General features: G+C 40.8%; 2 protein-coding genes across 6 annotated transcripts in view; both read right to left on the reverse strand.

Moving 5' to 3' along the window:
• Positions 1–414: 414 nt before the first annotated feature.
• PLPP5 (phospholipid phosphatase 5) lies at positions 415–5,546 on the reverse strand. Of its 3 annotated transcripts, none has more exons than XM_081127962.1 (7): positions 5,412–5,546; positions 5,152–5,260; positions 4,602–4,692; positions 4,107–4,170; positions 3,506–3,630; positions 2,702–2,872; positions 415–1,592 (listed from the first exon to the last, which is right to left on the reverse strand). In XM_081127962.1, exons 1-7 carry the CDS (start codon positions 5,486–5,488, stop codon positions 1,429–1,431), a joined length of 801 nt encoding a protein of 266 aa, XP_080984088.1. In that variant the 5' UTR covers positions 5,489–5,546; the 3' UTR covers positions 415–1,428. The 3 variants fall into 3 exon arrangements, with proteins under 3 accessions (XP_080984088.1, XP_080984090.1, XP_080984089.1); XM_081127964.1 differs by having other exon boundaries at positions 5,192–5,260; positions 5,360–5,499; XM_081127963.1 differs by having other exon boundaries at positions 5,360–5,435.
• A 3,017-nt stretch (positions 5,547–8,563) lies between these two features.
• The window catches only part of NSD3 (nuclear receptor binding SET domain protein 3), a 92,525-nt gene continuing 74,018 nt past the window's right edge, over positions 8,564–27,070 (reverse strand). For all 3 annotated transcript variants that reach the window (XM_081127051.1, XM_081127052.1, XM_081127050.1), the window contains 8 exons: positions 26,402–26,604; positions 25,591–25,703; positions 24,498–24,767; positions 16,640–16,756; positions 14,912–15,053; positions 13,509–13,615; positions 12,336–12,540; positions 8,564–11,943 (listed from right to left, as the gene is read on the reverse strand). In XM_081127051.1, coding sequence (XP_080983177.1) covers positions 11,702–11,943; positions 12,336–12,540; positions 13,509–13,615; positions 14,912–15,053; positions 16,640–16,756; positions 24,498–24,767; positions 25,591–25,703; positions 26,402–26,604 — 1,399 coding nt within the window. In that variant the 3' untranslated portion in view covers positions 8,564–11,701. The remainder of the gene's footprint in view (positions 11,944–12,335; positions 12,541–13,508; positions 13,616–14,911; positions 15,054–16,639; positions 16,757–24,497; positions 24,768–25,590; positions 25,704–26,401; positions 26,605–27,070) is intronic.

Below are 27,070 nucleotides of genomic sequence, written 5' to 3' on the forward strand. Positions count from 1 at the left end.
ATCGGTACAATAACCACTTTCTCTTCCTCTATGTATTACTAAACAAATTTCAAAAAACAAAAGTTTTGAGCAAGGAACTGATAAATTTAAGTACTTTTCCCTTGTGTGGTGTTTTCACTGTCATAGGCAGATGCAGTTCATCTGCCTATGATAAATTCATGTGAGCAGGGGCGAAACTGCATAATCATATGGAGGCAGATGCTGATGTCCTCACGTGTTCTTAAGAGGTCAAAAGGTAGAGTTTAAAGCCACGGCAATTTTAAGGCAAATACTGAGACTGTCCTTTGCCATTTATAATCATCAGCCATTATTGTAGTTGAATCACTTATGTCAGATGGGGAAACCAATGTTTTACTCTGAAAATGTTCCAGCTCTTGAATGGTACACTTAAGTACAAAAAAACAACAACACAGACACATTTACCATTTTATTTGAGTATCACACTTACTGAAGGAAAAGATACATTGAGAATATGTTATAGAAAGAAGTATGTAAGACAAGGTCATGTCTAACATATAATCTCAATAAAGAGAAAGGTAGTTGTAGGTACTATAGCATCAGTTCTGATGATATCCCATAATTGTTCCTTATAGCTCATTGTGAAGATGGGACAGAAAAAGACTGGTTCTCCAGATAACGATGGCTGTAATTTTTCTTTCCTGCCTTAGCCAGTTGGCAAAGGTAATGCATTTGGGCAGATCTTCAGTCATGAAGGGAAAAAGAAGCTCATGAGCAGAGTTAAGACAAATGAGGTAGAAATGGTCATCAGTTGTTAGCACTGAAACCACACTCCTAACCATTTTCTTTTTTATTGTGTTTGCTTAGTAATTTGACAAATCATTTATGTTCACAGTATTAAAAATAGACAGTATTATTTAGCTGGACTTGGGTAAGATATGCATAGCAATGGTAAACCAGCCAGAAACGGACATTTTCCTAGTTAAGGCTTGATGGGATTGTCACCAGAAAAAGTAAACAGAACCAAAATAATTTAGTTGGTCATGCCCTAAATTTTAAGATTTCGAGGTATAGGAAATGAAGTTTTGAGAATTAATTCTAGCTTTTAGGATAAAGTAGGGCTATGTAAAGGCTTCTTTGTGACAAGATTCTTCTAAGGCATTTATATTAAGTGTAGAAACACTGTAGATCTTGGGATACCAATCTAATGGACCAGATTCGTAAGCTGTTGGAGGACAATTGAAAGATCTCTTATCAGAATGTGTGGCATACAGTAGTGGAAAAGAACCCTGACTCCTCATGATAAATTCATGTGAGCAGGGGCAAAACTGCATAATTATATGGAAGCAGATGCTGATGTCCTCACGTGTTCTTCTTAAGAGGTCAAAAGGTAGGAAATTCTTATCTTTTCATGGTCCAGAAAGGAGTGGCTGATTCACCTATTATTCTCCATTGAGGTAGCTCCAGTTTCTAAATATCAAAATGATAAGGGCCCATAGAATTCTTTTGTGCAGGGGGAAGTACAAGTCTGCTGTGAAATGGTTTATGGCATTCTGCATCAGTCAGAGGAGGGTAATACTGCCTATAGCAGACATAGGCAAATGTCAGGCCAATCATGGATCCAACCAGTACATCTGAAGAGAGAAGAGATAAAGTGTAATCATATTAGGCTCTTCAATCATGTCAGACAGCACAGAGTATAGAGAACTTGGTCCTACAGGTTATTCTTTATTTATTTTTTAAATGTATCTTTATTGATTTCAGAGAGGAAAGGAGAGGGAGTGAGAGAGATAGAAACATCAATGATGAGTCATTGACTGGCTGCCTCCTGCACGCCCCCAACTGGGGATTGAGCCCGCAACCCGGGCATGTGCCCTGACTGGGAATCGAACCCTGATCTCCTGGATCCTAGGCTGATGCTCAACCGCTGAGCCACGCCCGGCCGGGCCCTGCAGGTTATTCTAATTGTTTGGGGTGCAAAGACCCAGGTTCAGGGCTTTCTCAGTTTCATCATATAGTTTACAGGATTATCTTTTATCAGATTGTTCTGTAAGCACCAAAGCAAAACATGTCTTTAGTTAAGTAAGCATAGGAAGTATTTTTCCAAGTACACTAGATTGATTTTTTTTAAAAATTCAGAACAACAACAAAGTTCCACTTCATGCTATTAATTTTCATTGTTTTTCACCATTTAAAGAGTTCTAGAGGAACGGATACATTTTTCAGGAGTTGCCTCTCTTTGTACAATTAGTTTATTCTTAAAATAGGTCTCTTAAGGACCTCTGGTCAAAACTCAGTTTTTTTGTTTTTTGAATTGTGGATTTTCTGTGAAGATATTTTGTAATTTGGATGTTTTATTATATCATTCAACTTTATGTTTCCTTGAATTTTAGTTTCATTTTTGAACAAAATCTCATGACAGTGAACTTGATTTTTATTTTAAGACCATAAATTTGAGCTTTGAGGTTTGCTGTAAAACATTTATTCTAAATTTATGATGCTTCAAAATAATGGAAAAATTAGGACATTCCTCTCCTTGGTAATCTCTTTAAAAGGTAACTGTGTACTTTCTCATCTTTCATGTAGTTAGAAATGCATACTCTCAGTTCAGAACCCAGACCGTCCCATACTCATTGGTTTATTCATTCAGCAGATGCATAGTGAGCTGCTCCTCTGTGCCAAGTGCTAGAGGTAAAATGATAAGGAAACATGGACGCTTCCACAGCATGAATACCTAGCTTACCTTGCCAGTGATGCTTGTAGTCACAGGTGCGGGACAGTGCAATCACAGTTGCAAAAAACAGAGGTGACAGAAAGGCACAGAACCTCCAAGATTTCCCACGGCCTTGTGGTGTGAAGCAATGTAACTTCCCTGCCAGGTAGAAGGAAGCAAAGGCCAGCCCAGCAAATGCAACTAGAAGAGGAAAACCTGTAAGCGTACGTCTTTCAGAGGAAACCACCTCACTAATCTGCATGTTTTATCCCCCTTTTTTTGTACACTTCTGGAGTAGAACACTGGTCATGAGGGAGAGGGAAACAAAAGGAAAAATGGAACACTGTATTTTGTGTTCCAAAGTTAATAATATTTATCCTAAGAATAGTTTTTGGAATACTAGCTGTATGACTTTGGGCAGGTAACTTCTTGATACCTCAGTTTTCTCATGTATAAATGGGAATCATAAAAATAATAGTACCTACATAGTAAATGAGGTGAGAATCTAAAATGCTTTCCAAAATACCTGCCACAGAGTGTCAAGGTTAGTTAATATTTCTATGACTAGTACCAGACTGTAGGATCTAGCAAATAGTACAATAATAATAAAATGTTCAGATCTCACGAAGGTAAACTACTTCCCCTATTCTTGAATATGTACCCTAACATTTGAGACTTGTGAAATCTTGGGGTTCTTAAAGAAAGAGGGTAGAGCTGCTCCAACTTCTAGATATAAGAACAAGGGTAGTGGGATGTTTTCATCCTCACAAGATTCCTGTGCTAAATTCAGTGATCCCCCAAAAGCACAGAAGTAGAGTCCACAGGTAGGCATACAGGAAGAATGTCCGCTAGGGAAGCTCTTGCGGCCCTCATTCACCACGGCGTCCTCTCCCGTGCACATGAAGTCGGAACGGGCCTGCCCATCCGGGAAGCAGCGGTAGAAGAAGTCTGGGCGTGGCCTGGAAGAAACGAGCGTGGTCTGAACAGAGGTCATTTACAAGTCCAGAAATTATATTTTGGTGTATCAGACATCAATAATCCTGTTAACTGTTGGTCAAATAGTGTCCCAGGGAACATGATGAGATTAGATTAGGATAGTCACCACTAGAGAAAAGCCTTATTTCCAGGCTTGATATTTAATTTAAGGGAGGAAAAAAGTCACTCCAACACGTGGTTACTTTTTAGGGCAAAGAGCAAGCAAGTCATGGTGCAGCTTCAAGGGGTACTTGGACACTGACACTACTGTGGTTGTCAACAGGAAATGCTGTTTGGGGCAAGAAATAGTAGAAGTGTCACCCGCAGGACTGAGGTGTAGGGAAGGCAGCAAGAACAGGCTGAGACTAAAGAAGAGGAGAGATGTATGCCGGAGTGCCATTAAGCATCTCCCGCCGAGGTAAGGGCTGAGGCAGACACTGGAGGCTAACTCGTCACTTACCTCCCTACTATCAGTTTTACTGTGTTGGTGAAGACACCATTCAGAACCAGGGCAAGGCTGGCAGCTGAAAGCAAAGAAACTTACTGTTAGTGGCATCTGCCTAGGAGGAATCGCATGGTCACTGTCCCATTGACAGCAGTCATAGCCGTTCTGAGATAGAGGAATGAATGGTTGGGCTCCAACCAGAGCGGAGCACAAAATAATTCTGGCCCTCAACAACTGACTGCTGTATTGTAGCACAGGGAGAACTTCTGTACTAGGCTGAAGACACTTCTGAGGAACAGATAACCCAGGGCATTTAGTCATACCTTGTGAGGTTAACCAAGTTCTTACAGTGCTATTTTTCTGTTTCTCCCCCCGTAACAAGTGGGGTGTGGGGCAGATACAGTTACTTCAGGAACTCAGAACTCAGTGGCCTCCAAACACTGAGGCCACAACCCCTGCCTTCTCATTCCAGCACTAAGACAAGACCAGCTAGAAAGGATTAGCTCTTACCCAGGCAGGCTTGCCTGCTGTCTGCTGTGTCTGCCTTCTTGAGCCATTTCGCCAGGAGGATCAGAGACAGTGGAGTGAGAAATGCAATGACCTGAACCAGAACATGTCAAAGGTTAACAACCAAAATGAAACCACAAAACTAGTTGTTAAAGGTGCTCCTACAGAGAAGAGGGATGGAAATGGCAGAACTCATGTATGAGACCCAGCTGTTTCCCAGGAAAGATGTAATTAGCATCTCAGTGTTGGGTTAACTGGGCTCGGGCAGTTCCTGCAGTGTACGCAGCGGGGCATCCTCAGGAACTGAGCTCACAGAACATGGCTCTTGAGCCAAAACAGACGAACGTCTGCTCTCTAAATCTGGATTTTAAACATTAGGAAGCAAAAAGCTAAAGAGCACATCTGGAACCAACATCTTAGCAACATCAACAAAGGGAGTAATAAGTTCCCTACAAAGACCATTTTGGAGCCAGAATGACCACTTTCGCTTCCCAGCATTAAAGCTCAGTAAGAAGCGCTCAGGGGCAGAAGGAAGGGCTGGCTCTCCACGCACAAACATCGACTTGGTGGGGAAATACTCCGCTTCCACATACGGATTCCGGTAAAGCCACATCTCCTCTGGCTGGATAAGCCTCTGGAAGGGAGGGAGCAGCTCTGTTACCCTGAAGCGAAACACAAAAGTGCAGACGCGTCGGTTTCCTTCCTCCCGGCTTCCCGCGGAAGAGCCCCGACCTCGGCAGGGGCCGCGGGGACCCGCCTACCCGGTCCTTGCAAGAGGGTGTGGGGCCGGGGCCCGATCCTTAAACCGCTTACAGGAAGGCCGCGAAGAGTGCGATCCGCACGCCCAGCTCGGCCCCGAAGGCCGCCGCCGCCTTCCTCACGCGACCCATCCCGCTGACGTGGCTGCCGCTGCGGCGGGGCCACGAGGGCCGCCCGGGAGGCCGGGTCTCCGCGCTGTCAGCGCCCGCTGGCGGGCACTCGGGGAACTGCCGGCGCTCAGCCCCCTGACCGCAGCCGGGCGGGCGGTGCGGAGCGAGTGGGAGGCCCCTCCCGGCGCTCAGGCCGCCCGGCGGGATGAAGAGGAAGCAGCGCTGCTCTCCAGCACACTCGGCGAGGAGCTAGCTCCCGGTGGCCAGCCGAGGGGCAGGCTGCCTTCCGTCCGACAAGCCAAAACCAGCGGCATGAAAGGGACGACCACGTCCCGGTCATGCCCTTCACCAACGAGCCAGTGCCGGGCGCTCTCGGAGGACGCCAGAGCAAGCACGACACTACCCAAGGGCCTTTCCTCCGCGAACACAAAAAACCCCTGCATTTTCAGATCCCAGTTCATGAGCAGCACAGCGTTTTGAAGAAAGATGCACTTACTTTCCTGCAGGACTTGCTGTACTGCGCCTCACTGAGGGTGGACACATACAGTGGGTCATGCAGCCCCGAAGCTAGGTCCCCTCCCTCCCACAAAGGCCTCTGGCCCAGTGAATTACAGCAAGAAACTACAGGCAATGAACAAGTCCACATATTTAATTTGGAACATACAGGACAATTTATTGAAGTCAATCTCAAGCAAAATCTGAAATCAGTGGAATGTCATTAAAAATCTTTCCAAATTAATCCTCATGGAAGCAAAAAAAGCAAACCACATTTGAATTTCAAAGTGTTTGTAAAATAAAAAAAGGCAACATCTCAGTAAATATAATATACAAAATTATATGTTCCTACCAGCACAGACAGCAGTAAGCGCTTAAATATTACAGGCAATCCTAAATACACAGTAACGAGTCAGCAGTAAGCTATCTATATACAGGTTAACCAAGCTTTGCACACTTCACACTATGCAATAAAACATAGGCCAATCAACAAAATCCCCAAAATATATATCTTGAAGTCTGTGTGGCAACATCAAGTCAATATACAGTAATGCCCTAGTGGAACACCCCCAGGGAAAATGAACACTAATCCCTTAGTGTCGAGCTTCTAGCCAAGTCACAGAAACTTAGGAGATTGACTTTCGTGAATATTGGTGCTTTGTTATTAAAGACTCAAGTCTCAAGTGATTTAGGCAAAATAACATTTCACAGGATCTACAAAGTTTATTACAGGTAAACAAAGTACAGAAATAACCAATCTACAAAGGTTGTTATAGATAAAGATCACAAGGAAATGAAAACAGAATCTGTAGGTATGTGTGTTTGTTGTGCAATATCACAAGTGGTTACAAATGAATTTCTCATATCAATTCCAATTATGCACATACCCTTGTATATAAAAAGAATTTATTATTAGCCAGTTGTAATAATCATTTAGCATCTTGGTTGTCGGCGGCAATAATGTGTGTTTTTTTCTAACATAGGGTATGTGACAGCACAAATGAAATAGAGATATAAATGACAACAAAGTAAAAGTAACTTTTATCCAGTCCACTTCCAAACTGACCAGAATACCTTATCAATACCTAATCCAGGTAATCTGATGAACATATGAGAAACCTGTGGCGGGTAGGGGAGTACTGGAACCTGAGGGTGCTTCTTGCCCATATGCAGATGCAGTCACGTCACGTAATAAAACTAAGATCTGAATAAATGACTTTGGCAACTACTCATCCTTTCCCTTTTACTTACACGTTAATGACTTTCAGAGCCTACCAAAGGACAGGAACTTCTCTTCCTCCTCCCCCTTCACACATACGTGCCATAAGCACCTGAACTGGTCACTTAAGCAATGGAAAAAAAGGAAATGGTTTTTGAAACACACAGATTACACCCAGCATTTCAGGAGTGTAACATAAGTGCAAATTACTACCCCCCCTCGGGCAGGTATATATTAAAAGGAAAGAAGAGGTGCTTGGGTTGACGAAATGATAAAGAACATACATAGGAAATACTCATAAAAACGCTGCTGGCATCCCAAGCAGGAGTCTCCCCCCAGGTGTACATCAGATCTGAGATGCCTACTGTGAGCACAGTCTCCCATTTGCAGAACTTCACCTTTAATCCAAGCGAAAGAGGGTAAGAGACTAGGCTGTTTTCAAACAGTATATAGAACAATGCTTTCTACTTCATAAATTTTAAAACAACTGTTAAAATAAGGAGAATCTGAAGAATTTCAAGTACTTAAAAAACCTGAATTCCATGAGGCAGAGGTCTCAATGTTAAAGTGACTATTTCGTACCTGTGGTAAACATCGTCCCCTCCCTCACCCCACGATACATGTGCCCCACCCCAGATAAAAGTTGGTAGATTTCAGTATATACAAGTTTCCAACTTCTCAGTATTTGTTAATACATGACAAAGCTGTCTAATTATACCGATTCCCTAGCTTATCTGAAAAGGGAAGCTAGTTCTCCTCTTTACAAATAACCAGAGACCAGTTCTGTGTGGCCCTAGGCCAAAGGGAGTTATTCCAAACGACCACTTCCCGCCTGCAGCAGCCAGGACGGCGGGGGCTCCCCGCAGCAGCCCTGCAGGCGGTAACACAAGAAGGGTTCCCACGGCCCATAAGCAACTTCCCAGTATCCTCGTACCTCACGAGCAAGCGCATCAAACACAGCCTCCCAAGCTGTGACTTGTTTTCTTATCCTGTTGGGACATAGCAAGTGGCAGCACCTTGACTTTAAGGTGAACATTAAAGGAAGAGCTCTGTATTTAAAAATGAAACAAAAGACAAGCATCGAGTGCTGGGTAGTCCAGAGATTACATTCTGAATTGCTGGCCTATCTGTTTCCAAACTGCAGTTCTGGGTTTGACCCTGATTGGAACACATGACACATACCATGCAACAAACTACTCAAAAAGGAACTCCATGAACCAGGAAAGAAAGCTGTCCAACAGCCTGACCTGTCTGAGAGTCCTTCACATGATTATCTCAGAATTTCACAACATTATTTACAGGCATGTTTCCAAATATTTGGAAATGGCAGAAGGGAACTGGGAGCAGCATCACCTACTCCCGTTATTTTTTTGTTTTGTTTTGAGTACATTCCTTATTTGAACACACAGAAATCTCCAAGTTTCAATGATTCTGAAAGCCTATTTTATAATTTAGGCCAGATTATTTTTGAGAATTAAGGTAGAGTGGGAACTTGTTAAAACAAAAATAAAAATAAGCCCCACCTCACCCCTAATTCTAGCCCTGATTAAATACTAAAGAAGTGACTCCCGTCCTCCAGCTGCGTCAGCCTTCCAGGCAGGAAGGGCCACCCCCCTGCACCCCCCTTAGCCGGCTACAGGCAGCTCTCCTGATTTCTCATACCAGCCATGGTCCAGCCCCTCTCTCCACTGTACAGTGCCCGGAACTTTTTACCAGGATTTCATCTTTAGTTGTTACTGATCCAATTTCTGATGCTTTATGCTGATTATCAAAAATTTTATATTCACTTCTTCCTCCAAAGAATTAACACGAGTTTAAAAAAATACCACCATTATTCCATGCTGCTTTAAGTTATTTCATTTTTGGACAATAATAAATACCAACCATGTATATGCTCTGACCACATACAGATTTAAAAGTTAACAAATACCAATCTCAGACTGAGTGAGCAACGTGTTGTGGAATATTTCATGGTGAAGCACAGCAAGCACAGCGCGTGTATACTATGCACACTTAAAGCACAACTTACTCCTTTTCTGCTTCCAGACCTGCAAGTTCACAATATATTAAACAGGTGAACAGTGACACTATGGAGGTGAAAGAAGAGCTCCTTGGCACTGGCATGACTAAAACCACTGTTTAGACCACTGAAGAACACGCATGCACAAAGACCCCAAAGCTAGGGTTAGCTATTTTGTTACCTACCCTGATTTCTGAAATGGCAGAACAATCCTATTAGCCACCCCCCCCTCAAGAAGTCTCTGCAGAGCTGTTACAGATACACAAACACAATGTGACACAATGAAGAGCTGCATAAAAATACTCAAACCTAAGGTATTTGCAGTTTATAGGCTAGACCCTGGCTTACCATAGAAAAGTCTTCAGATATCAAATAGCACTAAGGAGATAAGATTTCATGTTGGATACTGTTTCAACAAGAGTTACATTTTGAATATTAAAGGAAATCCTTCATGTTAGTAAGTTTAGAAAAGCAAACACTTATCATATACATATATAAAATAAAGTTTTAGTATGATAAAACCTATATTTTCTTAAGTTATTTTTTAAAAGGACATCAAACTATGTAATTGTTTAAGAGCAAAGTTTAGTGTTTTGGTGAGATGTAATTCATGTTACTTGTAGCAATTATATGTGGTAACATGTATAGCATTTTCTATTTTGCTCTTTCTTTTGGGACCATATCTAATCAATAGAATTACTGGAGGCCCAATAAGTTACCTCAGAATTAATTGCCAGAATCAGGCAAATGGCAGTTTAGGAGCTTAAGTAAAGGAAATGTAGTGTTTTTTGTTTTGTTTTTTCACAAGACAAAATCCAGTATAATTGCACATTTACATACAAAAAAAAAAAAAGGCACAAAACAGCTTTTCTTTTTTCCAGAGAAAAGCTCTAAATTCATAAGAAAAAGAAACACACATAACACGACTGAAAGAATGTGGTAGAACATCTACTCTCCCTACCTTTGTAAGGTTACTAGTTACTTTTTGAGGGAAAATAAATGCTACCAGGTACCAGCAATTGTAAGCAGTCAAAATTCACAGAGAAAGTTAACGTTCATTCAAGCTAACTGGTACTTCTACTTAGTACAGTGTTAAAACAATGTCTGACATTACTAATTATTTCATACAAGGAATACTGGAATATACATATTCCTAAGCATTAAAAGCAAGTGAGTTTTGTGGGCAGACATCTGGGTACACTTGCATCTATGAGATCCAAGCACCACAGCCAATCATTTTTGCTAAAACTGGTTCCTTGGGAGCTTTCCCTATGTGGTTCCTAAGATGATGAAGTGTGTTTGTGCGGCTATCAAACACCCTGTAGAAGTGCTTCCCCTCCCTTCTTCCCTGGGAGCAATGTTACGTACCGGATAATACTAAATAGAAATTGTTTAGAATATAACTTTGGGATGCCCCCCAAATAGGAACTAGACCAAAAAGGGCTATTCAAATACAGTTCAAATTCACCTGTATGGTTTCACCAGGAAACTGAGAGGTCAACTGACACAGGGAATGTTTGATTAAGAGAGGGGAAACAGAGACAGAAAATAAAATGCCCTTAATTCTTTCCAAGTCATGCAGGGTGTGAAGGAAAAGGTGCTTATATGATCCAATCTTTTTAGTCTGTGCCTTTCATCGCCCTTTAGCTGCCTTTATCAGTGTGTCAAGAAATAGGAATGACCATTCTAATACTATGCATTCATACCCACATAAACACACTTCATCAAAAACACCCACTATCAATGGAAAACATCTCAAACTCAGTACATTCATTTCTTTTTTTCCCCAAAACAAAACCAAAACCACATTATATACCTTTCTAGGTAAAGTGATCATATCACAAAGCCCACCTAGTTTAAGACCACAGAGGCAAAACCCACTGAAGCCTTTTGTTTTCAAGAGGCCAGATCCTATGCTTCCACAGACCCTTCTCCAAGTCTGCGAAAGACACTCTGAAGGGAAAGAAGTTAGCCCACCCACGGCACAGAAAAGAGGTATGTAAAGATCATCAAATCCTTTGCTAGGGGGCTTTCTCCCGTTCCTACGTAACACACACAAACACTGATCAGACTATCCGAGCTACACTTCTCAAGATTTTAAAAAATGAAAATAAATAAAGGAATGATGGTGACTTTTGCTTTTTACACCCAAGGAACACATCCTAGACTTTACACTTATTTCATTAACAAAACCTTCTTTTCTCTCTTTTGTTCTTGTATAAACAAAGACATCTCTTTTTCCGCTGCAAAGGCATTGAAGCACAATAAAAGGCAAAGAAGGACCAAGGGAACCGAGCCCTCCACAGAAGAATCCCGAACCAACAAAACAGAGCAGGAAGACCAGGCCCCACCACGCTGCTGCCAGGACAGGCTCGTCTCCTTGGGCAGCAGAGGCAGGGCGGTGCCCGCGGTCTCTCCGCTCCCTGACCACCACCTGCTTGCTTTCCGCCTTTCCCTTCTGTTCATTTAAAGAGAAAGAAAAAAGGGAAACCACCACCCATTATTCTTTCGCCTCTTCTCCATGATCTTGTGATTCCAATTTACACTTGATCTTGCTCCAGTATCCCGGTGGCACAGGAGACACAGGGTCGTGCTTGGAGCAGCAGGGCAGGCCTTCCAGCGCAGAGGGAACCAGAGCGCCCTTGCCGTGGTCTTTACAAAAGGAGCGCGGGCAGAACTCGCAGAAGGAAACGGCCGCACCGCTGCACGCGTCGCACTGATGCCACGGGCACTCCCACTTTCCTAAGGGGCGGGAAGGAGGAAGGAGCCCAAGTCAGCACTGTGCTAATCACCAGGAGAAGCCCACGTTCCCCCTTCTCTGACTGGAGACTGATCTCGAGCCAACACAACCCGACTGTCAGTCGCACGTCAGTCTGGCGGGCGCACCGTCAGGTTTCCATGTGAGTGTGTGAAGTACTCGCCTACGGTAATAATAAAGAAACCAAGCCTTGCTGCCCACAGGTATCCCGCATTTGCAAAGACACAGATTTCCACCAGCGTGATACTTGCTATGGTTGTTTGTCCTACTCAGTGATTCCTATTCCACGGCTCCACTAAGGACAGCAGAATATATTCTGAGTTACAGAGTTGGCAAAAATGCGAGTTGGAGAAGGGCTGCTAACGGTCTAGCTTACCATATGGTGGCTGAGTCAGGTTAAGGCATAGGAGGTGGTAAGCTTTGGGACAGTCTTTTTTGTCACACATGACCAACTCTCCACCATCTCCACACTGAAAACAGCAATCTTCATGCATCTGCTTTGGTTCTGTTTTGATTTTCCGCTTCTTCTGCTTTAACTTGGGGTTTTTTGCCCTTTCTTCAGTTGTTGGCACATATGCCGACTGGCAGGAAAAAAGGATCACAGTTTTAATGATCATAATGTACGAAGCTTTACAGAGGAGAAATCCTACAGCACATTTATTTAAATCCTACAGCACATTTATTTAAATTCAAAAACACCAGGAGGACTTATCCCATAACAGTACTATAATAAAAATAAGGATTCCGCCTGGCTGGTGTGGCTCAGCTGCTTGAGCGTCATCTAATGCACTGAAAAGTTGCCAGTTCGATTCCCAGTCAGGGGCACATGCCCAGGTTATGGGCTTGATCCCCAGTGCAGAGCATGCAGGAGGCAGCCAATTGATGTTTCTCTCATATCTCTCTCCCCCCCCCTTTTCCCTTCCTCTCTCTAAAATCAATTTTTTAAAAAAAGGATTCATTTTTATACATTTTTGAATAGGTGCTTTTAAAAAAAAAATTGCAAGGACACTGAGATGTAATTCACATACCATAAAAGTCACCATTTTAAAAAATAAATACCTTTTAAAAAAAAATTTGATTTGAGAGAGAGACAGAAGAAGGGAGAGAGAAATATTAATTTGTTGTTCCACTTATTTATGCATTCACTGGTTGATTCTTGTGTGTGCCCTGACGGGGGATTGAACCCACAACCTTGGCCTATCATGATGACATTCTAACCAACTGAGCTACCTGGGCAAAAGTCACGATTTTAAAGTATAAAATTCAGTGACTTTTTAGTATATTGTGAATTTTTTAAAAAGTTTTCAAAAAGGATTTTGCTAACTTCAAATTCTATCAGAAATACAAATAAATTTTCAGAACCTAAAGGATCTTTCTAAGATACACTTCATTAAAAAGTCAGTCTAAACTCTGGGTAAACACAACCGAAGACCTGCAAACTAAACCAGGTGCCCATTTGCCAGTATTTTCTCAAGATGGTCATAAACAAACTTCTTCCAGAGCCCACTCCTTATTCCTGCTGCCTTGGGGCACTCCCCTCACAACTGACCTTTGGCCGCACTCCAAGGAAACCACTGCAGTTCTCTGCCCCACAGTGGCACACTGTTCTGCCATTGCCCAGACAATCCAGGTTATAATTAAAAGTTAACTCCATCCCTAAAACAGAAGAGAAATAATTACTCATACTCAAGTCATGGGGAAGAGAAATGCTGTCATAGACACACTCTCACAATGAAAAAAAGACATAATTCTGACATCAATTTCCCCTCCCCCATGTTCTACACTGAAGACAGTGATGGAAAAAATAAAATAGGAAAAAAATAACCAGAGGAAAACGTCCCCATCCACCCATGATTACAGCAAAAATATTCTACAAGAGTCATCACATCCTTTCCATTGAAGCGGTCAGAAACAATGCCACAGAGACTGAGATTCTGAAGTCTCTGCTTAAGAAAAATGAGTTCTAGTTTAGCTCTCTTTTCTAAAGCTAATTTATACTAGTTTCTAAATGAACAATATGATGTGGCATTATAGCGACCATACTGTTTCCAGTAATTAATGCCTCCTATCATGATCAGAAGAGATCAAAGTGCAGGTTTTCTATATACACCAAAGATCCAGTGATTCAAACCAGGAGGCGCCAGCTTTTTGTAGCTGGGCTTGAACAATCCACCACGAGTCTAGAAATACAACTAAAATCTCTTAGCTACAGCATTTCTCTTCTCACCCATGTTTCTACACTTAACAAAGGAGAGACTAAGTTTTGTTGTTAAGATGCTGGATGGGTAAGGGAAAATGAAAGCAGTAACTGGCTTCTGAAGCTTTTTATGTCTAATTTGAAACAGACGGATTTTTAAACTAAAACAACAACCTCCCCCCAAACAAACCAAGAAACCAGTTGATGTTAACACAGGCTTTTAATGCTTTAAAAAGAGGAAAAAGCCCAGCCGGGCATGGCTCAGCGGTTGAGCATTGACCTAGGATCCAGGCGATCGGGGTTCGATTCCGGGTCAGGGCACATGCCCGGGTTGCGGGCTCGATCCCCAGTCGGGGGCGTGCAGACAGCAGCCGATCAATGACTCTCTCATCATTGATATTTCTCTCTCTCTCTCTCTCCCACTCATTTCCTCTCTCTGAAATTAATAAAGATATATTAAAAAAAAAAAAAGAGGAAAAAGCTTAACCATCTGGTTACATTATATAGACAGCAATGATGTGGAGAATTAACTCAGTAGGATCATGGATACTCAGAATTCTGTAACATCCTCTCTTACAGACAGGTTCTTGCTAAGCTCCCTGTTGCAGGATACAGATTTTACTTCTTATTGGCAGATAACAATTCTAAATATAACTCTATCTAATTTGAATAAATATTTGAGCATCAGACCTTGAAGAATGTCCGGCTCTCAAAGGACACACTTGTGCCCTAGGGAGGGGCAAGTTACTTTTTACCTGCAGGAATGTCACAAAGGGCAAAAAGTCCGACTCGAACATCTCCATTCACTGTCCACTTCTGTGTTTCACAATTTGGATTACAACTGTGGTTCATAAAGCGAGAGTAATTTCCTTTGGGGCCAGCATCAATTATACGGTCCTTCAGAAAGAAAGGAAGGAAAGGTACCTTTGACGTGAAACTGAATATAAGCCTGTCTTAGAAGCATCCAACTCAGTCAAGAGTCACGAGGCAGCAGCAGTCTGCTACCAGCTGATGTCTGACAACTGCAGACCTGAAAATGTGGTGCTCTCTGAACAGTTTATTAAGTTCTCTACTTCCTCTAATGACCTTCAAGTCAAAACAATCAAAGTGGAATTTATTGTCTTTTTAAGCTTGTTTTTAGAAACAAACAGACCAGAGAATAATGCTACTTAAATTAGCTGGCCATCGGTTTAGGAAAATTATTTCTTATTAGAGAGCTCTGAGTTTAGATGGCTACTTACGATGGGAACTATGATGTTTAACTGTGGGCCCCCCATTCCTGCTCTGAGCAAGAAGCGCAACTAGAATAGGGCCAGGTGGCTGAGAGGCCATAAAGAGCAAGTAGGAAAAATGAGAAACCTCTCTTGTGAATGAAGATTTGGAGATTTGATTGATAGAAGAAATGTACACTCTAGTGGTTTTCTTTCCTTTTCAATTAGCAATAATTGCTCCTCGGATAAACCCCATGGGGTGTGACACTGTCACTGTGCAAAGCTAGTAGTTTTCTATTTGTTCTATTTTTACTTATAGTAAAGTCCTAAATACTGTACAAATCTCAGCATTTGGCCCCTAAATTTAAACTCTGCTCATCTGGGTAAGCTCTAGAAAATGGGTCCTCTCCAAGTGTCGTAAAGTTGGCTGGAGGGGTCACTGGCAGTGAGGATAGGATTTAAGGAGCCAATTGACAATCATAAATAAATGGCATTTAATGTTTATGGAATATATATTCATGACAGTTGTGAAACTTTCAAACAATGACATATCAGTTAAAATAATACTTCTTTTACATGATCTCTAGTTCTTCCTTTTGTGATATTCTGACTTGGTTTTAGAGGTGGCCTGGGACACAGGAAACATGAGTATTAAACTTGGCTATTCATTAAACTATAACAAGGTGTTCAACAAACCACTTATAATGCCTGGACCTCAGTTTCTTGTCCTCTAAATCAGAGGACTACTGAAGAAATTAAATGAGATAATGGACATAATGTGCATCAAATAGAACTTATAACTGCATGTATTAAACCAGCAGTTCTGTCATTTCTCTTATGACAGCATCCATTTCTCCTAACTCATTTAAAAAAGTTTAAATATGCAGAACAATTTTCAGAGTAAGAATTTTTGCTAAATCTGAACTTTAATGGTGGCTTATAACTTAGAATTATAGAGCTCACTTTCTCCTCAGTGATAAAGAAACTGAGAGCCAAGTCTTTCAGTGACTAAGATGAGCTGGGGCTAGAATCCAGATGTTAACCCTCTTCCTGCTAGAATCCAGATATTAACCCTCACAGTGCTGTCTCACATGGTATGTGCAAGGCTGCAGTCAGCATTCGTTTTGTACTCTGGTGTTATTAGCACATTATAGTGGGGAGCACACTGGCTGTTGCTAATCATTATATTTGGCCTGAAAAACACCAAATTACAGGAAACTGAGTTCAACCTAAGACCATGAAAACAAAACAAACCAAAAAAAGCAACTTTACCTTGGTAACAGTTAACATATAAAAATTGGTTACACTGTTCTCATGGGCTCGTTTGATTCGCAATCTGCATTCTTCTTCATCAATTAATTCTCCAACATATTCATTTACAAATTCACCCTGCAGAGAAGCATGCAATGTATAAATGTGAAATCAGTGTATTATATTAGGAAGCATTCCTTAACACAAAATGTATGATCCAAGAGAATTACCCAAAAAGAATCACAGAAATATAACTTCAACAGTAGAAACAAATAGTTGCTGTTATTCATGCACATTCAGGTGGCACTATTTTTCTTGTGTCAGTGCCTCAAACGGTAATAATCTGCTTGTCTTTTTTTGCTGACAATATTATTTCTATATGGGATCTGAGGATAAGGCTACCTCGAGCCTTTGAAGCTGTACTATAACAGACTTGATTAGTTTGTAGCTTTAGGGGTAAGACTTGCAAAGATCTGACTCTGAATAAGTGAGTTTTTTTATTTTGGTTAACTTTTTATTTTGAACTAATTAGATATTCACAGGAACTAGCAAAAATAGTGCAGAGATGATCTGTGTACCCTTCACTCAGTTTTCTCCAATGATAACACCTTATGTAACTACTTAAAACCAGAAAAATGACATTGGTGCAATCTACAAACCTTATTCAGAATTTACCAATTTTACATGCACTCATTTGCATGCGTGTATGTAGTTCTATGGAATTTTATCAGGTGTAGAGTCACGTAGCCACTACCACAATCAAGATACAGAACTGTCCCATTTCCACAGAGAGCCCTAAACTACTCCTTTATCATCACACCATCCTCCTCTCCCCTCTCCCACCCCATCCCATCCCTTATCAGTTCTCCATCTCTATAATTCTGCCATTTTGAGAATATTCTGTAAATGGAATAATATGTAATCTTTTGAGATTGACTTGTTAAAAAAACAAAAACAACTCAGCCTAATTCCCTTGAGATCTATCCAAGTTGTGTGTATCAATAGTTGTTCTTTTACTGCTGAATAGTATTCCACAGCATGGATGTACCGATTTTGTTTAACTATTCACCTATTAAAGAACATCTGAACAATTTCCAGATTTTGGCTATTACAAATAAAGCTGCTATGAACATTCTAGTAAAAGTTTTTGTGTAGACATAGGTCTTTATTTCTCTGGGATAAGTGGCCACAAGTGCAATTTGTTGGGTCATATGGTGAGTGTGTATTTAATTTTAAAAGAAACTGGCAAACTATTTTCCAGAGTGTTTGTATCATTTCACATTCCCACTACACATTCCCAATGCATGAGATTCATTTCTCTATATCCTTGCCAGCATATGGTATTGTCACTATTTTTCATTTTGGTGTTCTAACCAGTGTGTAGTGATAAATTCCTTTTTAAATAAGGGTAAATACTGTACATTCAATGTTTTGTTTATAAATGCATAATCAATAACCCTTCACCTTAAAAGTGTGGATGATCTGATCTAGGACAACAGCATTATCTATAGGCTTATTAGTCTTACTAATACATTTTTGAGGAAAAGAAATATCTTAGGAAAAATAAAAATATATTTGCTTACTGTTTTATCAGACTTCTATTTTTTGCTCTCCTCCCCACACAAATATTCAGTAGCCCTTCTCATAGTTCTTACTATCAGAACTGATAGTAAATATCAGTCATCTAAAGAGAAGTACTATATTATCTTTTTTGATTTTGGTAAATCATTAAGAACATGAGCTATTGGTCTTTAAAATAATTTTTTTCTATTGATAAAAACAAAAGATTACAACTTCTGTAATAAAAGAAGTTATTGAGTGACATTGGAAGGCATCAACCTAATGTCCCATGCATCAGTTTTTCTCTGGTAGTTAGCTGTTAGTGAGGTCACTGAGGAACACCAGTCTGCTTCAAGGAGCTACATACTTGTTTTCACTGGGGAGTGGTCACCACAAAAGCTGACCTCTGGCTTTTTCTCCCATTTTATTGATTGTACAAGCTATGACAAAGAAACACATTTCATCTATAACTGCAACACTATAACAGAACAGTTTTTTCCTCCACTTTTTCCTTCCAGTTCTTTCTCACAAAGGACAATGTACTGTGCATTGTCAGCCTTAAATGGCTTTTCCTACATCCAGTTTCAGCTTTGACAACAGCTGATGAATGCAGTTTGCACTATTATATGGTAGAAGATTTCATTTCCATCTTGGTTGCATTGCCACCTAGTGTATATGTTTCAAGACCCCCCAGTGGATGCCTGAAACTGAGGATAGTATTGAACCTTTTTTATACTATTTTTCCCCTATACATACACACCTATGATAAAGCTGAATTTATAAATTAGGAACAGTAAGAGATTAACAATAATTACTGATAAAATAGAATAATTATAACATACTGTAATAAAAGTTATATGAATGTGGTCTCTCAAAACATCTTACTGTACTGTACTCACCCTTCTTATGATGATGTGAAATGATAAAATGCCTAATTAAGTTGAGAAATTTCCCCTTTTCACTTCAAGGATGCACTTTCCGGCTTCTCTTTGGCATATCTGAATTGCCAGCATCTTGTGCTTTGGGGCCATTCTTAAGTAAAATAAGGGTGAATTACCCACAAGCACTATGATATGGTGACAGTGGGTCTGATAACTGAGGTGGCTACTATGTGACTAATAGGCAGGGAGCAGTTTGGAGACCCCGGACAAGGGGATGAGTCACATCCCTGGTGGGACTGAGCAGGATGGTGGGAGATTTCATCACATTACTCAGAACAGCATGCAATTTAAAACTTAAGTTGTTTATTTCTAGAGTTTCCATTTAATATTTTGGACTGTGGTTTACTATGGGTAACTGAAACTGCAGAAAAGGGGTGACTACTGTACTTAACTACTTACTTTATGGCAAACTTGCTTTAATGAAAACTTATGGAACAGAATTTCAACCAAATCAGCTATACTTCACCTTTTCCACATAGTGGATTCAAGGTAAGATTTCATCTGAAGAAATGGTTCTGTGGCTTTAAAAACTTGAGAACCATTTATTATGGTTTATATTTATTATTCTATGAAAACAAATGAATATAAAAAATTAAAGTGCTGATATCAAATATGAGGAGTTCATGTCTCATAAACTTGCTATACCATTGTGAATAAATATTTCTAGCTATTTTGTAAAAGAAATACTTTAGATGTCCAAAGTGGCAAACCGTTAACCTCAAAGAGTCACTTATTGTACTTCAAACCATTATCTGTGAATAAAAATAAAATAAAGACCTCAAAACATGCTAAAAATCTCCCCTTAAAGACTGGCAAAAAGACAGGGTGTAATTTAGCATTTATACATATTTTTCAATTTCTAAGAAACCACTTGATAGCAGGAAGTGCCCTGCTTGACTCTGGCACACACTGTCAGGATTTAAGTGTGAAAAGAAGGGGACTGCCTGTGTACTTTCAGTTTCATATTTGGCTTCTGTCCCCTAAACGTACCAAAAATCTTTTCCATGTTCCTACAAAGTCTTTATGATAATGCTTTTCAGTGACCGTGTATTTCTAGCTATTTTGTAAAAGATCAATGGTCTTACATTAGCAATTCCTCAAGTGCTAAAGGGCAGAATAACCCTGATTGTATTTTCTTTTCTTTTAATTACAGTTGACCCTTGAACAACACAGGTTTGAACTGCACCTGTCCACTTATACATGCATTTTTTCAATAAATACTTGTACTACTTTCCCTCTGAGGCTGGGAGTCCACAGATGGAGGGCTGACTGTATGTACTGATGTACACCATTTTATTTTTTTAATGTTTTTATTGATTTCAGAGCGAGGAAGGGAGAGGGAGATAGAAACATCAATGATGAGATTCATCAATTGGCTGCCTCCTGCACGCCCCCTACTGGGGATCTAGCCCCAAACCTGGGCATGTGCCCTGATTGGGAATCAAACCTTGATCTCCTGGATCATAGGTCGATGCTCAACTGCTGAGCCACACTAGCTGGGCAATGTATACCACTTTGTACAGGGGACTTGAATATCCTCATACTCTGGTGTCCACAAGGGGTCCTAGAACCAATCTCCCATGGCACAACTTAAGTTTTGGGGAGTCAAAAAAGTTATATGTGAATTTTTGACTGTGTGGGGTTAGTGTTCCTAACCTCTAGGTGTTGAAGGGTCAACTGTATACCACTAATTTAATAAATTAGAAGATGTTTCAGAATAAGTGCTACTATTGAAAGGTATTAAAAAGAGCCCTAGCCAGTTTGGCTCAGTGGTTGGAGCACCAGCCCATGAACTGAAGGGTCCTGGGTTCAAGTGTGGCCAGGGGTGTGTACCTCATCGGCAGGTTTGATCCCTGGCCCTGGTTGGGGCACGTGCAAGAGGCAACCAATCGATGTGTCACACATTGATGTTTCTCTCTCTCACCCTTCCCCTCTTTCTGAAAAGCAACGGAAAAAATATCCTTTGGTGAGGATTAAAAAAAACAGGTGTTAAAATGAAATTAAACTCGACAGTTTTCAGGATCCTCTAAACATTCCCCTGAAATCATAGGCAAAAATGTGTATATGTGATATTCATGGCATTAAAGTATTAAAAATTTTGAATCATTAATATTTTACATGCAGATGGCCTTTGACGGAGCAGCCCAACCCACATATCCAGTGCATAGCAAATCCTATTGGCTTCACCTTCAATCTGTCAGAAAGCCAACCTCCTCTCTCCTGCTCAACTACAACCCTAGAAGTGTATGCCACCATCATCTCTCTTGGATTATAATGGTCTCCTTCTTATCACTTTCTCCATTACCATAAATTCTCCATACTAGAGCCAAAGTTATTCTTTTGAAACCCAAGTGTGGCAGACAGACTCTGAGGGTGGCCCCCATGATCCCTGCCTCCCGGTGTTCACATGGTTGTGTGATCCTCTCCCCTTGAGTGAGCAGGACCTGTGACTTGCAACAGAGCATGACAAAGGTGACGGATATATGTGATAACATGAGTTTGTTACATTATGACTTTAGCACACATCTTGCTGGAGTATCTTTCTTCCTTGTTGGCTGTATGGAAGCAGAGCCATGCTGGGGAACCCCATTTGGCAAGGAATTGCAGGCAGCCTTTAGAAGCTAAGGACAATAAAACAATAACAACAAATGAAACAAACAAAAAAACACCTGAAGCTCTCAGACCTACAGGTGCAAAGAACAGAATTCTGCCAACGGCCATGCAGGCAGGGAAGTGGATCCTTTCCTAGTTGAGGCACACGAGTGAGAATTCAGCTCTGGTCATCACCCTGACTGCAACTTGTGAGAGGGCCCAGCTAAGCACTGCCTGGACCCCTCACCCACAGAAACTGAGATAATAAAATGTGTGCTGCTTTAAGTTGCCAAGTGTGTGGAATACTGTTAGGCAGCAAGAGAAAATGCATACATCAGGTCTCAGATCCAGTCACGCCCTGCTACAACGCTCCAGAAATTTCCTAGGCCCACATGATCTAGCCCCAGACGAAGCCTCCCCTCCCCTCCCCTCCCCTCCCCTCCCCTCCCCTCCCCTCCCCTCCCCTCCCCATGCACTAGCTTTCTTACTGTTCCAGAGCACGCTAAGGCCTTTGTCCTTGTTGTTCCCAGTCTGAAATGCTCTTCTCAATATGTATCTCTGTGACTCTCTCCCTCTCACACTCAGGTCAAATGTTACCTCCCCAGGCCTTCTATAACCATTAAATTTAAAGCAGCCAGCTATCCCCTCTGACAGCTTAACTTTCTTTGCAGCATTTAGTGGTGCTCAGCATCAGGTATCTGTTCATCATCTGTCTTGTTCACTACTGTTTTTCCAAGTACCTAGAACAGTACCTGGCACATAGAAGAAGCTTCACAAATAGGTGCTGAATGAATGAGGTTCATCTCAAGCAATCTAACCTATAGAAACAGGTGCATGAAGACAGATGACCAAGAATGTTCCCTACAGAATTAAAAATACAGCCCTGGCTGGTGTGGCTCAGTTGGTTGGGTGATGTCCTGTGCACCAAAAGGTTGCCGGTTTGATTACTGATCAGGGTACATGCCAGGGTTGCAGGCTCACTGATAGATGTTTCCCTCTCTCTCTCTCTCTCTCTCTCTCTCTCTCTTTCTCTTTCTCTCCCTCCCTCCCTCCCTCCCCCTTGCTATCTCTCTAAAAATCAATAAAAAGTCTTTTAAAAAATAAAAGGCGTTGTTTAAAAAAATATATATATATATAAATTTATTGGAAAATAGGTTATATAAATTATGGTACATAATTTGGTACATTTACTTTACTATGGAATACAATGAGACTGTTAAGAAGAATGAGATGAAATCTCTATGTACTGTTATACAGATATATTTATGATATATTAAGTAGGAAAAGTATGTATGATCACATTTATTAAAAACCCTACAAATAAGAATATATGAATATATATTTGTATATGCATTAATGCTTATAATTGCACAGAAAAAGTTCTAAAAGTCTACATACAAACCTATTAACAATGGCCATTCCTGGTGAGACCAAGAATTGAAGGGATGAAGGAGGAATTTCACTCTATTGTATTTTTTGTATTGATTTTCTTTATTATATTACATGGTACTTTTTAATCACAAAAGTGATTTTTTTCTCTTTTAAAAAAAAATATCTTTATTGATTTCAGAGAGAGGAAGGGAGAGGGAGAGAGAGACAGAAACATCAATGATGAGAGAGTCATTGATCAGCTGCCTCCTGCATGCCCCCTGCTGGGGGTCGAGCCAGCAACCCGGGCATGTGCCCTGACTGGGAATCAAACTGTGATCTCCTGGATCATAGGTCGATGCTCAACTGCTGGGCCACACCTTGCCAGGCACAAAGGTGATTTTTTTAAAAGGTAGAAATATGTAAAGAGTAATGAAAAATTCTACCTAGGTCCACCTCTCTCCGTGACTACATCTCCAAGTTCTATATACTGGCATTAGGCAAGCAGGGGAGAGGTGGAAGTGGGGGCAGGGCGAGGACTTGTTATAAAATGCAGAATATACTGTCCCAGATATTTCAGGCATTACTGTTTCTAATAAGGACCCAGGAGATTCTCAGAATCTCTCAAGTTTGAGAGCCTCTGTTTGAATAGTAGGATATACTGGTGATTTTCATTTTTTTTCTTTGAATTAATTGTATTTAGAAAATTTTCTGCAACAGACAGGCATTTCTGTGTTAAACAAAGGGACTGCTTTGCAAAACTCCCTCAAAGTACTTAAGGTTTTCCAGTTGCTTTTGTATATACAATCTAATTTGAGACTAGCAACAACGCTGACGTGTAGGGCAGGGATTACTATGTCTATTTTAGAGATGAGGAAACTGAGGCTCATGGAGCTTGACTAACTTGGTCATGGTTTTAAGGCTAATGAATTATGATGTTGGAGCAAAGCCCTGGGTTTGCTAGTTTCTATCCCAGTAATTTTTTAAAAAAAATATATCTTTATTGATTTCAGAGAGAGGGAGGGAGAGAGAGAGAGAGAGATAGAAACATCAATGGTGAGAGAGTCGTCATTGATTGGCTGCTTCCTGCATGCCTATCCCAGTAAATTTTTAATTTTACTATTTTGCCTTTACTAGGTCTTTTAAATCTATTTTACTTAACAAGTAAAACATAATTCAAACAGAAAATGACCAATGTCCCTTCTCCTTTTTATGACTGATCATAAGACAAAGTTTATGTGCATTTTATTACTACCACTTCCTACAGCTATTTCATTGCTTAAGAAGTGCCAAATTGTCAACTTGGGAACTTTCAAGAGTCTGCCATGAATCCCCAAGCATTCTATCCCCGCTGAAACATCTGAGAGGCACAGGCCTGGTCTAGGATCCATGCCACCAGTGCCCCTGTCTCACATTACCTTCTTAATGCTCCTTTTGGTCATGAGGCCCCAGCCTCTCCGCTCCGTTTTAATGATTTCTGCATCCGGATAGAGCCTCTTTGTGAAGCACTGGTTCTGGCAACGATCTCCAGCTGGGCACACCTGTGGGTGACACTCATACTGCAGCATTCTGTTCAGACACTCTGATTCCAAGCCACAGGGGTTTTCATCAGCTGGCTTGCAGTTACAGCGGGGAATCTCTGACAGATCCGCAACCTGGATCTGTACCTTTCCTATGACTTTGTTAGCCTAGAAAACAAAATCACAAATGAGAGAGAGGAATTTAAACAGAACATCAGAAACATCCATGCTGTTCTTGGCTCAGTTACTGCTCTGCAGCGTGACTCTGAGAAAGGCTCCTTATTGTAATTGTAATTTCCCCACAAATAAGCTAAGAATAGGAACTGCCTCTCCTTATTGACAAAAATATCAAAAACTGATGTGAATTCTCACTTATCTGTCCTGTGTATTTCTCATTCTACTATTTTTTTTTTTAAATTATATCTTTATTGATTTCAGAGAGAGGAGAGGGAGAGAGAGAGAGAGAGAAACATCAATGATGAGAGAGTCATTGATCACCTGCCTCCTGCAAACCTTGACTGGGGATCGAGCCCGCAACCTGGGCATGTGCCCTGACCGGGAATCGAACCCCGATCGCCTGGATCCTAGGTCGACGCTCAACCACTGAGCCACGCCCGGCCGGGCTCATTCTACTATTGACGGCAATTTCACTACTGAAAACAACTGTGGGTTGTCTAGATAAAAGGGGCAAATATCTCCATTCTTATTTGGTAGCAGGATAACCGGGCAGAGTGCGAACAGGATTTCCCATCAAATGTGGCGCTCCTAGGTGCCAGAGGGTTTATCAAAGACCTCATCCCACAGCTCCTGCCCCCAGCTCCCTCACTCCCATCTGACTTTGACACTGCCAACAAAAGCTCTGTGTTTTATAGAAGACTGGGCGGAAATTAGCAAAAGTTTTCACAAGTCAAAACGGGCCTTCTAACTACTGAGAGAGCACTGCACTTCATCTTGCCCGTCAAATACCAATCTTTTACCGGTAAAAACTCACTTTGATGTGTTTGTAAGGAGGAGGTTTTCTTGAGTTTTTTTCAATCTCTAGTGCTTCTTTACTTTCTCTTTGTGCTTTCAATTCCTGGAAACGTTTTGCGGCTTCTTCCAGAGCTGCCAATAAGAACAAACAAAGTATATAAATGCCAAAAAACAAACAAACAAAAACCGTTAGGAGAGTAGTTTTACTCTGCCTCCCCAATGCACTGAATCAGGCCAATTTTTTCTTTTTAAAATCATTTCTGGAAATAACCACTTACCACCAGGGTAGGGTAACACTGAAATAGGATATGACTCACTTTTGGCTGAACATTGCTCTGTGCGAGCTGCTGCCTCAAAGATGAGGTTCTACTTCAATGATCAGAGGCTTCCACGTGAACCCACGGGAAGCTCTGTACCTTGTACTAGACTTAAATTCACTTTATTCTCACCCAGAAAGCCAAACTTTCTGGTAACTTGTTGCAAAAACAATTGTAAGGCTCCTCATGGGGAGTTCTACTACTCTTCTGTGGTAAAGGAACATCACTTGACTAAGAACACTATTCCCAGAAAAACCTCTTTATCTAGAAAGATCACTGAAGAAACTCCTTTCACATACACAGCAGAGAGCCTACTATACTGAAAATGTATTTTTCTAATTGATTAGGTTCTGATATGATTCCAATGGGATTAGAAACGCATGGATGTTGGATCATAAAGCCTGGTGAAAATTCTCTAGAGTTCCAGGAACATGTCATATGCAAGTGGGAAGATGTTGAGAAATCAACACTGGAGCCTTAGTTTCGGGCCACTATAAACATCATCCAACTTACCTTTTTTGAAGGTCTTGTTAATACTAGTCTGCCCCTCAGCAAAGCTTTTGTCTCCTTCAACATAAGGGAACACTCTGCCCTGGTGCACCCAATAGTAGTCATGAGAACCAAAGAAGAACACAGGGAAGTCCCCCAAGTCATGCTTAAGGCCCTGGATGTTCAGTGGCACAGACCTGGGATTGCAGATCTCTGCTGGCCACCATCTGAAAACAAAAACAATTTTAGACCAAGGGGATGAAAATCACACTATTCTTTACATAGCTGGCAGGACTGAAAAAAGGTTTTGTACTTTGCAGCTTTAATTCAGACTCTAGAGACACAAAATACCTTGTTTATCTTTAATCCTGCTCAAACCACACAGCATTTAAAATCATATTGATTAATGAATTTATTAATGAAATACTGAACATAGACTAAACAAACTAGGCCCTAAACACCCAATCTAGTTTCCTTCTTTAAATATAAAATTTTCTATAAATATAAAATATTAATATTTATAACAGAATATGTATCATGAAATATAAACTATAAAGCATAATGAAATAATTTTAAGAATTAGAATTCACCAGTATCACAGTTTACCAATATCAAATTTCTATCCTAGAAAAGGCATATTTTTTCCAAACTTGGTATTCTTAAAACCAACATTGTCCTAGGCATAAAAGCTTA

The sequence above is a fragment of the Miniopterus schreibersii genome, assembly GCF_964146895.1.
Source record: "Miniopterus schreibersii genome assembly, chromosome: 2".
NCBI lineage: Eukaryota > Metazoa > Chordata > Mammalia > Chiroptera > Miniopteridae > Miniopterus > Miniopterus schreibersii.